Genomic DNA, 17,233 nt, shown 5'->3' with positions numbered 1-17,233 from the left:
AAAAGTCTCTCGCGAAAATTGTGAAAATTCCTTGCTTCATCGCAGTGTGCCGACGTTATTGCAAACGTTCTTCCCGGTACTGATTTTGCATCCCCTTGTGAACTCTCAAGTGATGCTGAGTCTACATCCACATCATTAAGTAATGTTGAAGAAGTGCTTTGTGAATCACCTAGAAGTGATAAATGTGTTGGAATGTCTATAAACTTACTTTTGAACGAAAACATAGACCCAGTGGAATTTGGCAAAATGTATTCTCGCGCCTCATCATCATCCTGGGTGAGTTACATAGGTAAAAGTATTGTAAATTTCCCCGTGCATATAGCACCGTGCCATGAAGGCACATGTAGTGGTGTGCTGGGCTCCACACATTCTCGATCTCGGCCATTTTGCAGGTGATGTGATCAGCACCATGCTCCGGCAGTTTTATCCCTAAGGGTTGCTCTCAGGTACCCATTGATATGAGGCTGGGTGCGGAGACAAGGCTGGATAAATTCCACCCAATTCCTGGAATCGAACCCGGATCTCCAACGAGATTGTCAGACTAGACCTTGAATGAGTTTCATATTTTGATTATTTCAATAAATTTAATATATTTGCTTGTTTTTATGGATTTTCTTCACACTTAGAATGTCTCACCTATCATATACAAATAACAGTTGACTAGACAATTATTTCGTAACAAAGAAACAAAAAAAATGTAATTTTGTTCTATTGCTTTCATAAATATATTTATGAAGATCTCTACTACTTAATAATAGTAGTGATAAAAGTAGTAACAGCAGCTGCATTAGTAGTATTATTAGTAGTACTTAAACTAATTAATTGATTGTAAGTATTATTAATTAATTATTATTATTAATTAATTAAAGTATAATAAAACAATGGTAATATGAATTAGTAGAAAGTTTTCGAAATAACCCCCCCCCCCCCCCCCCCTTGATGAAATCCTGCGTACGCTACTGCCATAGTGACACCTATACTCTTTATGTTAAGCAAAGACTTGTTGCACAGTAGCAGTACAGTTGCAATGGAACACAGTCAAGTAAAAACCAGGGCAGCCAGGTGGAACTAAGAATTCTTTCAGAAGTGCCATTTCAGGGTAAAATTATGATTTCGTTGTGTGGTTATAGCATGTGGTAGTTAATATTTTTTCTGGGGAAACACACACACACACACACACACACACACACACACACATATATATATATATATATATATATATATATATATATATATATATATATATATATATATATATATATATATATATATATACAGGGTGATTGGTAATTAGATGTATTCCCTGAAAGGGGTTAAAGTAGAGACAATTTGCAATAAATTTGACCATATGATACCCCGTCCGAAAATTAGTAGTTTTCGAGATAATCGAATTTCAATTGTTTTCTTAAAACATGACAATTTTCCACATAAAAAGATGAATGGAGAAAAAACTGCTCATTGTATGGAACTTATTTCAGCGTTTTCTGATAGCTAACAAATAAGTGGTTTGTTGAAAAAAAAAGTTTTTCCCAAATAACAATCACATGTAAGTAACGGGTGGGTCTAAACTTACAAGTGATGATAAAAAAATGCACTCTTAGTTTACTTGGCAACGTATTAATAACAAAAATGGTATGACATGAAGCGTACAAATTACTTAAATTACTTCCTTGTGACATCTGCTATCCAACAAGGTACAAATGTTGCTAACATTCACATTTGTGTACAAGAAATAATACTTCATTCATCTTCATGTGAATGGAATCAATGAACAATACAATTAAAGAACATTAAACGTCTTGCTCAAAGTGGGCACCTCCGTTACGAATGCAGGCACACAGGTTTTTACGGACATTTGGTCTCTTAACTCGTGATGTGATGGTGTCCTTGATGTGTTGACCAGCCGTTAAGATCCTCTCCCTGAGCTCTTCTTGCGAGTTTAACGGCATCTTGTCATGTGGCTCCAAATGTAAAAGTCGCAAGGCGTCAAATCGATCGGGGGATCGAGCTGGGCAGTCATCATGCTGATAAATCATGTCACGTCTTGTAGCTAGAGGCACATCCTCCAACAACATTGCCATCCCGTTCCTCAAAAAATGTTCATAAGTGATGCCATTTAAGATTTGGGGCAGGAAAAATGGCTGAATCAAATGATTGTTGATTACGCCCATCCATACTTCTACCTGGGCGTGCGACAGTGGCTGGATGAAAATTACCAAAAGAAATGGATTGGCCGAGGCGGCCCGATTCCCTGGCCGGCTCGATCCCACGATTTGAAGCCTTGCGACTTTTACATTTGGAGCCACATGACAAGATGCCGTTAAACTCGCAAGAAGAGCTCAGGGAGAGGATCTTAACAGCTGGTCAACACATCAAGAACACCATCACATCACGAGTTAAGAGACCAAATGTCCGTAAAAACCTGCGTGCCTGCATTCGTAACGGAGGTGCCCACTTTGAGCAAGACGTTTAATGTTCTTTAATTGTATTGTTCGTTGATTCCATTCACATGAAGATGAATGAAGTATTATTTCTTGTACACAAATGTGAATGTTAGCAACATTTGTACCTTGTTGGATAGCAGATGTCACAAGGAAGTAATTTAAGTAATTTGTACGCTTCATGTCATACCATTTTTGTTATTAATACGTTGCCAAGTAAACTGAGAGTGCATTTTTTTATCATCACTTGTAAGTTTAGACCCACCCGTTACTTACATGTGATTGTTATTTGGGAAAAACTTTTTTTTTTCAACAAACCACTTATTTGTTAGCTATCAGAAAACGCTGAAATAAGTTCCATACAATGAGCAGTTTTTTCTCCATTCATCTTTTTATGTGGAAAATTGTCATGTTTTAAGAAAACAATTGAAATTCGATTATCTCGAAAACTACTAATTTTCGGACAGGGTATCATATGGTCAAATTTATTGCAAATTGTCTCTACTTTAACCCCTTTCAGGGAATACATCTAATTACCAGTCACCCTGTATATATAATTTTGGCACAAAAGCCATTTTCTGTAAATGTTTGATTCATGCTTTTCAGGCTTTGACAAGTTTTGAGAGGGAAGAGAGCCGAGTGGTGGCTACAGTGTGGAAGGAGAGCAAGCCAGGAGAAGGAGACGCAATGGACCCAGAGCATGCCGAGAAGGTGATGGCTGCCATGGAGGGATTTTCTCTTCCCCCATCTTCAATTCCTTCCTGGGCATCGGCTGTTCCTGAAGATGAGTGGAAGACCCAACTGGTGCAAAAAATACGCAGCAAGCAAAAGAACAGTGCAGGGGGACATTCTGAGGGTTCTGACAGGTGATCCTAGAAAAAGGGGAGTTGTTAATATCCCCGTGTCAATCCGCTGTGTTGGTCATGCTAGTCGGGCATCAGAATTTTCCATGAAGCAAGCAGCTTTTTCATGCAAAAGGCGAGGCAAAGTAATCTTAACTCAGTCCAAATAAATATTGATTCATATTATGTTTTTATAAGAAGTCTTTATGCATAGTTTTGGCATAGTTTTTGGATGTTTTGCATATTTGGCTGTGTCTTAAACTATTTAAAACGCATTACATTAATGATTTTTGTTGGCTGTATTGTCCTCACAGCAGTTCCATTATTTTTAACTGCTACAGTGCACAGTAAAATGCATGTTCTCCTTATTGGCAAAAAATATATATCGTTTAATAATGTATATTTTTATTTATTATGCATAATATTTGAAAATAATGTTTGTGAATTAAAAGAGTTTATGCTGTATTTGAATATGGGTACAAAACAAATAGGTATCGTTGTTTCAAAATATAAACTTAACATGTCAGTGAAATGAAATAAAAGAAAACTTCAAAAGTGGATGTAACAATGTGGACACAGTAAAGATTTCTCCTTTTGTGTATCACTAGAGCATTATTACAGTATGAATCAGCAATTTTCTCTTGTATTTCATTCTTTATTGACAAATCATCATATATTAATAAACCAAATGAGCAAATAATGGGACATACAATATGGAACTGTCCTAGTGGGTAGTTTACTTTGCTTAAAAAAATCACGTTTTCTTTTTCAAAGCACTTGTGTGCATAGCTGCTGTTCACTATTAAAAATTTTGAATATAGATCTAAAGTGTTGATTGGTTGTAAAAGTATAATGTGTGAAAAGTATATGTAACAGTTTCATGGTGACCAGCCACCATGCAATAAGAGCTTTGAAAAGGAGAAGATGAGTTTTTTTTCTTTAAACATTGCAAGTAAGTTCCAAATTGCATCATTATGTACTTTCTTTTGGTGTATATAAACATTATTCACAATGAAGCATGCTCACATTAAAAATATTCTACTATCATGTGCAAGTAACTAACATATATCAGGGATGGATCAAATAGAAGTTAGGTAAAATACTGTATAAAATTTATCAATTCAGATAAAACTGATGTGCAGATCTGATATTTGATTCACCTAAATAGTTCATTTTCCTTCTTAATTAATGTATGTAATCAGATGTGTACAATGAATCTTGCCTTAGAAAAGTATGAATTTTTCAAAACCTGGAAACATAAAGCAATATCAAACTTGTGCATTTGACTATGGGCTATTTATAGAAGTGTCAGATTGATCAACGATTTTACCTATAAACTGATACCAATTAATGTGTCTCCTGCCTATGGATAAAAAAAAGTTAAAAATATTTGTTATGGGAAAGAGTGGGACTCATTAAACATGAGATTTTGTCTATTCCCACAGCCATGGATTTTATTTTATTGAGATCTGCCTGGACATGTTCTGGTCGAATGGGGGAAGTTGTTTTTTTTCCAAATACCTTCTTACTTTTTCTCATAATTTACAAGCTCATTCATGAATCAAAACTTTGCTTTTGTGACTTCTTGTTCCTGAAACTTTCAAAACTTCTAGTTGCTCACCTGCCGTGCTTTACACCCCTCTGATATTTACCCTAGGCATGATCTTAAGCAGGAATGAGTTGTAGCAGGTCATCTGTCAACCAGGAAAATGGAGATTGAGAGACATGTTTACAATTAACCACTCATATCAACTGAATAATTCTTTAGGCTTCCCTGTGGCGATGTTGATGGTAAGTACGACAAAAAAAAAAAAAAAAAAAATCATCTATATATAGATGCAACCACAAATTTGTGTCATCATAAATAATGCAAAAACTAACTAAAAAGTCTTGCCGCAAAATGAAGCTAACGAAAACAATCTATATAGAGACTGCTGCAAATAATCATTTCATATGAGGTAAGGTTCCCCCTGCATACAACACCATGCCTTGAAGGGACATTTAGGGGATGTGGGGGGTAGGAATTGATGTGATCAGCACCACACTCCAGCCACCTTTACCCTCTCCATGTTTGCCCCCATGTACACATTGAGGGTGAGCCCCAGAGCCGCTTTATGCATGGAGTAAGCCTGTAAAATTCCGACCTCAGAACACCCACCCCACAAATCAAACCCAGGTCTCCGGCATGGCAGTCAGACACCCTACCAAACTAGACCACCACGGCTTTAATTCCATATTGCAAAATAATATTTTTCAGGAACTGACGGAGCATTAACAATGGATTTTTTGATAGCCAGTAGCCCACATAGACTATTGATTGCATGAAAAAGGGTTGTCTATAAAAGTAACTTGCTGCATTATAAGAACCGTTAATTTTGAAATACAGTTTATATATAGATGCTCTGCAAAATAGACCCAATTTTAGAGAGTCTATATATAGCTCCGCCACAGTTAATGGGTTAAAATTTAGTATTCACTTCGGTAATATGGGGATTATTACGATTGCTTCTTATTAATTAGAACAAACAGTGGCGTATTCTGAAAATTTGACCTGCTTTAACACAGTAATTCTTATTTATTCTATATATTTATTATATTAATTAGATATAATATTAAATAAAACACCAATGGAGGCATGAAAGTTGTGCAAAAACAGACGTCCAACAACTTCAAGTTTTCCGACAATTTTTATATACCGGTATATAAACCAGTAACGTGGGAGAATGCACCACTGAGAACAAAATTTTGATTTGCATACTACATTATTATTTGAAGTTGATATGTATGTAAAAATTGTGATGAAATAAAGAAAGGGACACGTAAAATTACACATGTTTTTCCTAGTATTCCAAAGTAACATGATTAAAAAGGTTGAAATTATGTGTGTAGCTGCAAGGTGAAGGTGAAGAGGAGGTTCTTATTGAGGTTGTTAGTAAATTACTTTAACTCTGCATTAGAGTAAATGCAACTCCAACTGGCAGCTGGGAAACAGTGAATCAGCGATCAGTTGAATTTTCTTCAACTGAAATCGAACACTTTCGAGTCGCAAGGTACCAAACATTGTTCGCGGGTCCACCACAAATGAGCGTTGGGTTCACCACATGTTGCCAAACGTACCTTAAAGCGAGAGAGTCTTTTCGGGCAACGATTTGTCAGCACCAGAAATCGGCGGGGGTTGATGGTACATCTGCACATGTGGTTCTGCACAATGAAGTTTCCGGAAGGACCACCCACAGGTCTGTATGCAGGCGGGAGCACCCTTGTCGGACCGACACCCCTTTGCACAGACACAGATCCCCCCAGTCATGCCTGTGTAAAGGAGGACCTTGTGTAATAAATCGGGGAGTTTTAAACTGTAAATCTCAAGTAAATTTTAGAATTTTTATGCATATAGGTGTGTGTGTGGGTGGTGGTGGTGGTGATGGTGGTGGTGGTTGTGGTTGTGGTGGCGGCGGCGGCTGCTGCTGCTGCTGCTGGTGTTGTTGTTGTTGTTGTTTTGTTTTAAGTCAACTTTATGCACAAGAAGGATAAATGGGACTAGATTTACAGTTTAAAGTGGGACCCGAACCACTTGTGCCATCACCAGGTATCGTACCCGGTACCTTTTGATTACAAAGCAATGATATTACCATTACGCCACCGGGAAGAGGCTCCTTGAGTTGTGTTTAGTTGTGGCATTGTGACAATTTTGTAATTGGTGGAAAATGAGCAAAACGTTATTTTTTACTGTCAAGCAAGGCAAATTTCCTGGGGATAGATACATTGTCTCATAACTGTATCCAGAGATTTATCAACCCCCAAATTTCCTCAACACCCCCTCATATATATTTACAAGGGCCAAATTTATGATTATTTTGACTAAATTTATGACATAAACATCTGGTAGCCTTATTACATCATTGTATTTCACTTTCAATTGAAAAATACCATATGTACATGAGTGCTGGCAAATTTAATTGTGTATTATTATTATTAATATGTATTTTCGACTTGATGTTTGGAGCCACATTAAATGCTCCTTCCCCCCATCCTCCACCAACACCGCTTCGGATATTTCCCCTGCTCGCAGCCATAGTTTCCTGGCTTCATTACTAAATATAAGGTGTACAACCAGCCGCAAAGATAATGGTACACAAATTGTCCATCACTTTTCATATTTTTTTAATCTATACCCTTCGTTGTTTGAAGGAGTATTATTCTGTTGATGTGAAGCAGATGTTGTCCTCAGCTTACTGACGTTTTTTTATTTCAATTCATGCCATCACATTGCGGAAAATAGGCAGAATGGAAATGGTGATGAACAATTCGCCTACTTTTTCTTTTGCAGTTGGTTGTACAATGACAGATTACGTAGAGAAATCAAGTGAAATAATATTAAACTATAAACACTTACAATCAGCAGCTCAGAGGAGAATTAAGTTCATCATTGGAATCATCGTCCTCAGAATCCACATCTAATTCGTTCGCCATGTCACTATCTTCTGCCAAGTTGATAATTATTTTCTCCATAATGGTAATGCTTGCAATTTCTTTTTCAAATTCATCCTGCTGTAGTTTTTCCACGTGGCAAACGTAAGCTTCCCAACTTTCCTGTGTTACGTTGTCCAGCGCATTGTTCGTTAGAACTTCAACATCGTTCAGCCTAAATGTGTTGTTTTTTCAGCAACTTCCCACTTCACCTGCGCCCATACCAGTTCAATTGGATTGTGATGGCAGTGATAGGCTCGAAGACGAAGCACAATATGTTGACGAGCACGTGCAATTTCGTCAAGTTCGGATTGTTTGTTTTGGGGCTTTCATACCTGCACCAATTTTAACAATTCTGCACGTGTTTGAGTGGGATCGTGTGGTACACTATTACATTGAAGCCAGTTGAGATTATGTCATGTTTCCTGCTGCTGGAAGTTGGGGGTTTATTTAACACAACAGAATTTTAGCTTGCATCGTCCATGACAATCACGGCATTTTTAATTTCCAAGTTATGAAGTTCATCAAGAAACTTTATGAACCATGTTTTGAACACATATGCATTCATTTCTTGATGATAATCACCGGACTTTGATTTTGAATGGAAGACCAATTTACAAAACCAGTTTGAGCCGATCCAACGTGGAAAACAATCAACCTGCTGCCCTTTCCAATAGGTACTTTCAGACCGCCGCTTCTGTACCTCCCTGATGGCACAGTGGTAGCATCGTTGCCTTGTAATCAAGGTGTCCTGGGTTCGATACCCTGTGGTATAGTGGTTTGGGTATGTCCCGGGTTCGATATCCTGTGGTATAGTGGTTTGGATCCCACTTTAAACTGTAGGTCCAGTTCCGATTAGCCTTTCTGTGCATATAGTGGACTTAAAAAACAACAAATCAATCAGTCAATCAAATCAGACCGCCGCTTCCATCATTATCTTGCCAAGTTCTCGTCAATGCGTGGTTTTGGTTTAGCCACGTTTCGTCCAGATAAAATATCTGACAAATTTCTTTTCTGAATTCAGAGATTTTTCTCAAGAATGAATTGCGAGCAGCGACAATGTCAGGTCTTTCTAGAAGAAGTTTCCAGCCATCGTTTGCCTTTCTGTATTGAAATCCCATGGAGTTTTATATCTTCCTGAATGATGAGGTTTTCCCAGAACTTCTTTCATGTCATTCAGAAGTTTCTCCACAATCGGATATTCCCCTTTTTTGTAGTAAGCGAATATTCTGTGTCTAATGACATTTTTGTCGAAATCGTCCATGCCAGTTGCAGGTGAGTCTCTTTTGATGTTATTTTGGGGAACATAAAGGAGACCTTCCCAGATGTCACTTCCGAGTTCCTTGCTTTACCACATATACGTTGAACAGAGCGTTTGCTTACGCCACAAGCTTCCGCTGTTCAGTCTTGCACATTAGAAACGTTTAACATGCCCCCCTTCCCCCACCTCAGCTTCTCTCTTAAAATGCTGCAACACACTGTATATTATCCCACGACCTTGTTTACGTATGAGGTTAAATTTCTTCTCAGGTTCGCTCGTTGTACTTCCTTCTAGTAGAATACAAGTACTGTACACAACACACAAATCACGCAAAAATACTACCCAAAACACACAAAAACAGTACTCAAAACATGCAAAAACAGTACACAAAACATGCAAAAACAGTACACAAAACATGTAAAAACAGTACACTAAACATGTAAAAACAGTACACCAAACATGTAAGGACAGTACACCAAACATGCAAAAAAACAGTACACAAAACATGCAAACACATTACAAAACGTAAATGCAGACAACTGTCAAAAACAGAAGTACGCTTGGCAACCTTGCTTCGGGAGAGCGATGTGATGCCTTCAGCTTTTACTTCGCAACTGAGTTTGTTGACACCCATCAGTGCACACTGGGGGACAGAAAGTGCCAGAAATAGCCTTCAAGGTCAGCTGCCAGTTGGAGTTGCGTTCAGTATAGGCATGGCATTTTCTGTAACAGGCACGTCGGTTGCACCTGTCCCACAACCATTTAACTATTTTTAAGGTATAAAATACATGGACTTTGTCACCTTGTAACAAAGGGGTCCCGGATTCAATACCTGGCGGAGGCACATAGTGGTTCGGATCCCACTTTAAACTGTAGGTCCAGTCCCAATTAGCCTTTCTGTACACAAAGTGGACTTAAAACACCAACTCAATCAACCAATCAGTGAAATACATTGTGAAATATACTGCACATGCATGCTGAATGTTCTTCCTTTGTCTTTTATCTAAGATCAGCTGTAAATTTCTGCTGCACTTAGTAAGTGACATAATATTATGAAGTAAATGCCAGTTGCATGCTTGGGATGCAACATGTCTAAATACTAAGGATGGGCCGTACCAATAAAGTACCGATATAAAATTTACTGATACCGATAATCTACCGATCCGATATAAAATTAGAAATGGTCCTTGAAGAACCTGAAGGTTCATTAACCTCCTTAATAAATGTGTGTTGCAAGATGACTGCAGTGAAAAGGAAATTGCATATTTAGACATTTACTTTTTTAGAAAGTAGGGCATGGAGATTATCCATAAAAACAAAATGGCAGAATTTTGCACTAAATGATCAGGTATTTATCGATATATCGGATCGGCAAAATAATGGGTAATTTTACCGATAAACTAATACATCGAAATGCCTATATTGGCCGATACCGATATAGTACCGATTAATCGGTCCCATCCCTACTAAATACATAACAGCGAAGCAGTGTCATTTCACTTTCGCTCACTTGGTCACTTTCATGTTCACTAACTCATACCTACATTTCCTCCCCTTCCTCACTAATCCACTTCTATATAACATTTGAATCTGCTGTGTGCTCTGACTATCTCTGCTTTGATATTTTTCTTGTTACATATTTAGTCCTTCAAGCATGCAACTTTATATTATGTGGCTTAGAAGTGCAACAGAACAACACAGTTGAGCCTAAAACAAAGATAAAGAAAGAATGTTCAGTTACACAAGAACATTCATGTAGTGCAGTGTAGTTCATGGTGTTGCAATCTTGCAATGAATATCAATTGGGTGGGGAGCACTCTGGTACCTCAATTTGGTTAATCATACCCAGGCCAGGATTTATGTATGTGGAGACCTGGGGTTGACATCAAGATCTATGCACCATTTCAGTTATAACTTTTAGGTTCAGTTATGCCAGATATTTAGTTATATTTTTTTATGTTTGTGCTGCATTCTGAGTATCCCATTTTAATTATTATGTGGACCCTTTCAAAGAAATTTTTCGACAGTGCAGGCCAAGGGCAGAGTGGTTAGCACATCGCAATACGATGCCAGGGGTCCTGGGTTTTGTGGTGTTTGCTCTTTGTTACTATTTTTTAAAGCTCCACCACACCCTCCTCTTCCATAAATTACGAGGAGGTTCTTGCGTCAGCGAGATTATTTACATTGTATAATTCGTGACGCTCGGAAGTTGCAATCTGCCAACGTGGTATCCCCTAGCGGGAGAAGCATGTATCGTTGCTGAGGAGTCATGCCCCCTTGCTCCCGTAGCAAGCGAGCCTGGTTAGACACACAGTTTCAGTGGTATTTCCGATAACAAAAGGTAAGGAAGTTTTTTTCCTCCAGGTAGTTACAACCGTTAGCAGGTGATAGGAAACATTCGAGATGCATTGAATTTGACTGTACCATTTTGACTCGCCGTTTAACTTACATGGAATATTAATTGGTGCTTAATTTGATTTTCTAGTTTGTTCTGGTAAGGCTTGGTTTACCTTACGTAAGTTTAATTATATTTTAAAATCAATTGTTAGTTGTTCTTTAAAATATTCCATGTCATGTTGATTTCGGACTACAATTAAATATGCATCTAACAAGAATGTTTCGTGTTCATCGATAACTAAATGTTTCCGATCATCCAGGCCATCCTTTTTGTAAATGAATAAAAGTGCATGTGTCAGACTGATTCAATATTTTAGAGTTGTATTTATCGGCACCATGTGTTTACTGCATTTGTGATTTTAAACTGAACATAAATTTGCAAATATGTGTGGAAAGGGATTTCATATTTTGAGGGTAAAAATATAAAGATTGTAAAATGAGAGTTACGAGATTTTCCCATCAATGTATGTCAGCAAAGTTTTTCCCTTGGAAAAAGACACAAAGAAGAAGTCACCTTTTTCCCACCATTTTCATGAAAAAAGACTTGCAACAATCATTTCTGTTAAATACATGTGTTAACAGCAATAATTGTTGTTAATAATTAATAATAATAATTGTTCTATCTAATTCGCACTTGGATTATTCGAATCATTCGGTAATTCTAACAGAAGGTTATAAAGGTAAAAAAAAAAAAGGTAAAGTGTTCCCCTGTGCATAGCACCACGCCATGAAGGCGTATAGGGGGTGTGGGGGTAACGCCCCACACTTTCTTGATCCGGTCGTGAGTGGGGGTGATGTGATCAGCATCACGCCTCTGACCGCCTTTACCCCCCAGGGTTTCCCCCAGGTACCCATGTTATTCGACGCTGGGTAGGCGCCGGGGCCGCTTTCACCGTTAGAAAAGTTCCCGGATTTGAACCGGCCGGGGATCGAACCCGGGACTTGAGTATGGTAGTCAGACGCGTTACCGACTGAGCCACCGCGGCCACAGAAGGTTATACCCCTTGAAATCATATTTAATGATGCATGTTTTTGTTAATTCGAATTTTGTACAGTTCGAATTATTTCGTGTCCCCTTGGAGTCCGAATTAAAAAGAGTCCACGCTAAAAACATTTCATTACCCCCTTCCTTCCTTTTCACCTCTTCAATGAGATTGTTCAGTTAGGTGTCGCATAGGTAGATGCCGTACACATAGGTGGTGTTCTTTCACATTGTTAAACAGCCAGGAAGCATGCCATACACAAGCCAGCCTAGAGCTGGATTGGTGTGTGTCTCACAGATGGTCTAACCCCACATCGCAGGGTGATACATCCGAGTTGGGGACCGCATCTTGTCTTCTCGTAAGTCCCTTAACAAAAACTAATTTGGGCCAACAATTAACAAATATCTTGACCATCAAGAATTTTTTTTTTTTTTTGCTGTCTAATTTGTTTGTGTTTGTCTTTTTTAGTAGTTGTGGTGTGTAGTTTGTTAATGTTTATATTGTGTAGTAGTTGTGGTGTGTTTGTGTTTATATTGTGTTATAGTTGTGATGTGTTTGTGTGTGTCTTGTGTAGTAGTTGTGCTGTCTAATGTGTTTGTGTTCGTCTTGTGTAGTAGTTCCTCCATTCATATTGGGGGTTAGGCGTAGAGCTGACAACTCTACACTGTAAAAAAAACAATGTCAAGAAACAGCAATATAAGGCCATGGATGTCCCCAAGGTAAAATATTCCGGAGGTAAAATAGTCCCCCGTTCGGATCTCCGGGTGGGGACTACTTTGGGAGGTCCCTGGACTAAGGATAAGATCTACATTAGGAATAAGGATATTAAATTAGGCACCTGGAATGTTCTGAGCTTTTACCGGCCTGGGGCATTTCAGTGTACAGTTAATGAGATAGTTAAGTATAAATTAGATGTAGTAGCTGTCCAGGAAGTTAGGTGGCCAGGAGAAGGGAATTGTAAAACTAAAAATTATACTTTTTTCTTTGGTGGTACTGAAAATCATAATTTTGGAACAGGCTTTTTCATAAATAATAGAATTATCTCGGCTCTTACAACAGTAGAATTTATTAATGATAGGATATCATATGCAGTTTTACAGGGTAGGTGGTGTAAAATTATTTTAATAAACATACATGCACCAACGGAAGATAAAGATGATAATACTAAAGATGATTTTTATACAGAGTTAGAACAGGTCTTTGATAAATTTTCTCAGTATGATATGAAAATTCTGTTAGGTGACTGTAATGCACAGATTGGCAAAGAAGAGACATTTAAACCCACGATTGGTAAAGAAAGTCTTCATGAATTAAGTAATGATAATGGTATAAGATTGATTACTTTTGCAACCTCAAAGAATTTAATTGTGAAAAGTACCACTTTTAAACATAAAGATATCCATAAATATACCTGGTCTTCTCCAGATATTAAAACTCATAATCAGATAGATCATATTCTCATTGATAAGAGAAGGCATACTAGTATAATTGACGTTCGTACATATAGAGGTGCTGACTGTGCCAGTGACCATTATTTAGTAATTGCTAAATTAAGAGAAAGACTCTCAGTGATAAATCATAAGCAACAAAATCTAAAAGTTCTAAAATTTGATACAGGAAAGTTTACTGATGAAAGAATTAAGAAAGATTACCAAATTAAACTGTCAAATAGATTTGATGTTTTGCAGGATTTAAATGATGATGAAAATATAAATGAAACAGATGTAAATAAGAATTGGGAGCACATACGTAATGCAATAGAATCAGCAGCTAAAGAAAGTATAGGATACCATAAACCAAGAAAAAGTAAGCCATGGTTTGATAATGAATGTCAAAATCTAATAGAAATAAGAAATCAGGCTAGACTTAGGTGGTTAAATAACTCTGATGATACAAATCTAAACAATTATAATAGAATAAAGCGAGAAGTTAACCACACGTTTAGAAGTAAAAAAAGAGATTACTTGAAAAGCAAAATTAACGAAATTGAAACAAACAAAATTTTTCAAAATATCAGAGATTTATATAAAGGTGTAAATGAGTTTAGAAAGGGTTGGCAACCTAAAGTAAACTTGATAAAAGATAAAGACGGTGATTTTCTAGCTGACCCAAGCGATATTCTAAATAGATGGAAGAACTACTTTAATGACCTTTTAAATGTCCATGTAGGAGATAAATCAGAAGTAAATGAAGTACACACAGCAGAACCTTTAGTTCCAGAACCTAACTTGACTGAAGTTAAAGATGCTATTAAAAGGCTAAAGAATAACAAAGCACCCGGCATTGATTTAATACCAGCTGAGTTAATTAAATATGGTGGAAATTTCTTAATATGTCAAATTCATAAATTAATTTGTTTAATATGGAATAAAGAAGAAATCCCTCAACAGTGGAAAGAATCCATAATTGTTCCTGTGTTTAAAAAAGGTGATAAAATGAACTGCAATAATTATCGTGGAATTTCTCTACTCTCAACAACATATAAAATATTATCTAACATTCTTTTAACAAGACTAACCCCATATGCTAATGAAATTATAGGTGATTATCAATGTGGATTTAAACGTAACAGATCAACTACAGATCAGATTTTTCACATCAGACAGACACTTGAAAAAAAGTGGGAATATAATCAAAATGTCCATCAGCTATTTATTGATTTCAAAAAAGCATATGATTCGGTCAAAAGAGATAAATTATATAATATATTAGTAGAGTTTGGGATACCTAAGAAGCTTGTTAGTATGATAAAAATATGCACCAGTGAAACCGAAAGTAAAATTCGTGTGGGTATTAATATGTCTGAGAAATTTACAATTCATGATGGGTTAAAACAAGGAGATGCATTATCTCCATTGCTCTTTAATTTTGCCTTAGAATATGCTGTTAGGAAGGTAAAAGAAACTAAAGAAGGACTAAAATTAAATGGTGTTACTCAGTTGTTAGCATATGCAGATGATGTAGACTTACTGGGGGATGATGTGAATACAATTAAGAATAATGCTAAAATATTTTTCAAAACTGCTAAAGAGATAGGTTTGGAAGTTAACAAAGAGAAAGCTAAATATATGCTTACAGGCCGAAACCAAGTGTTAGGTAATAATCAAAATCTAATTATTGATAACAACTCGTTTGAACCAGTTTCCAAATTCAAATACTTAGGAGTAATATTAACAAATGAAAATTATATTAAAGAGGAAATAAAAAGTAGGCTTAATTCAGGAAATGCATGTTACTTCTCTCTTCATAAACTTTTGTCTTCTCGTTTAATATCTAAGAAACTAAAAGTTAAAATATAGAAAACAGTAATTTTGCGTGTAGTATTATATGGGTGTGAAACTTAGTCCCTTACATTGAAAGAGGAACATCAATTGAGAGTATTTGAAAATAAGATCCTTAGGAAAATGTTTGGACCTAAAAGGGATGAGGAGACAGGTGAGTGGAGAAGGTTACATAATTTAGAACTACATAATTTGTATTCATGTCCAGATATTATTAGAATAATTAAATCAAGATGACTTAGGTGGGCAGGCCATGTGCCACGAATGGAAGAGGAAAGAGGAGTTTACAGGATTCTTGTTGGGAAACCTGACGGTAAGAGACCTGTAGGAAGGCCAAGACGAAGTTGGAGGGACAACGTTGAGATGGACCTAAGGTAAATCGGTAGGGATGGAAAAGAGTATATAGAACTTGCTCAAGATAGGGGCAGATGGAAGGCCTGTGTTGCTGCAGCCTTGAACCTTCGGGTTTAAGAAGGCTAGGGAGTTAGTTAGTTAGTTAGTTTTATGTATGCAGTAAAAAGGGATAAGGAATTTTCGGTCCGATTGTATTTCACAATTTGTGCTTGTAATAAAACTATCACTGTTACAAATCTCAACGGGGATTTTTTTTTGCATTTGCTTAATAACAATGATAAATTATCATGTGTGTTTGATATGAAGGTGCTTGAGTATGAAGGTTTACAATTTTCTATTGGATTACGTGTAAGAAATAGAACAAGTCTTGGGGAAGGGGGCAATTATTTCTATATTTGCGGACCTGTGAAGGTTGTGACTAGACGACCACAACTGGATCAGATATCCAATAATACAGAAAGGAGAGAGAGAGCTGTATTTTAGAGGATTGGTTTCTTATATAAAAGATCCACGGTAATTATGAGTAGTCGACATTGTGGGCTTAAACTATTAGTAGTTAAAGAAAAGGGGAGGGGATGAAATTGATGAATGGATGCTCACAAACATCCATGCCCAGGCCAGGATTCAAACTGTGATGTGGTCGTTAGGTTTCAACAAAAAAGTTTAAGAACAATTATATATATTAAAGTTTCCAAAACAGTTACCATTAACGACCACCTCATATGAACATTGGACATTCAGAGGAAAACATGTTGAAATCTTAAGATTTAAAAAAAATCCTACTCAAAACCTGCTCCCCTCCCCTCCCCATTTCTTTAACTACTAATAGTTTAAGCCCGCAATGTCGACTACTCATAATTACCGTGGATCTTTTATATAAGAAACCAATCCTCTAAAATACAGCTCTCTCTCTCCTTTCTGTATTATTGGATATCTGATCCAGTTGTGGTCGTCTAGTCACAACCTTCACAGGTCCGCAAATATAGAAATAATTGCCCCCTTCCCCAAGACTTGTTCTGTTTCTTACACGTAATCCAATAGAAAATTGTAAACCTTCATACTCAAGCACCTTCATATCAAACACACATGATAATTTATTATTGTTATTAGGCAAACGCAAAAAAATCCCCGTTGAGATTTGTAACAGTGATAGTTTTATTACAAGCACAAATTGTGAAATACAATCGGACCAAAAATTCCTTATCCC

The 17,233-nt window shown here is 36.9% G+C and overlaps 1 protein-coding gene across 2 annotated transcripts in view; it reads left to right on the top strand.

The window, feature by feature from the left end:
* The window catches only part of LOC145987919 (uncharacterized), a 341,487-nt gene extending 336,395 nt beyond the window's left edge, over window positions 1-5,092 (top strand). For both annotated transcript variants that reach the window (XM_083122736.1, XM_083122735.1), the window contains exon 4: window positions 3,048-5,092. In XM_083122736.1, coding sequence (XP_082978862.1) covers window positions 3,048-3,311 — 264 coding nt within the window. In that variant the 3' untranslated portion in view covers window positions 3,312-5,092. The remainder of the gene's footprint in view (window positions 1-3,047) is intronic.
* The last annotated feature ends 12,141 nt before the right edge of the window (window positions 5,093-17,233 follow it).

This window comes from Lepisma saccharinum, chromosome 5 (genome assembly GCF_977018435.1).
Source record: "Lepisma saccharinum chromosome 5, izLepSacc3.1, whole genome shotgun sequence".
Lineage (NCBI taxonomy): Eukaryota > Metazoa > Arthropoda > Insecta > Zygentoma > Lepismatidae > Lepisma > Lepisma saccharinum.
Note: the sequence above shows the minus strand (reverse complement) of the source record. Positions and strands in the feature narration are given on the sequence as shown.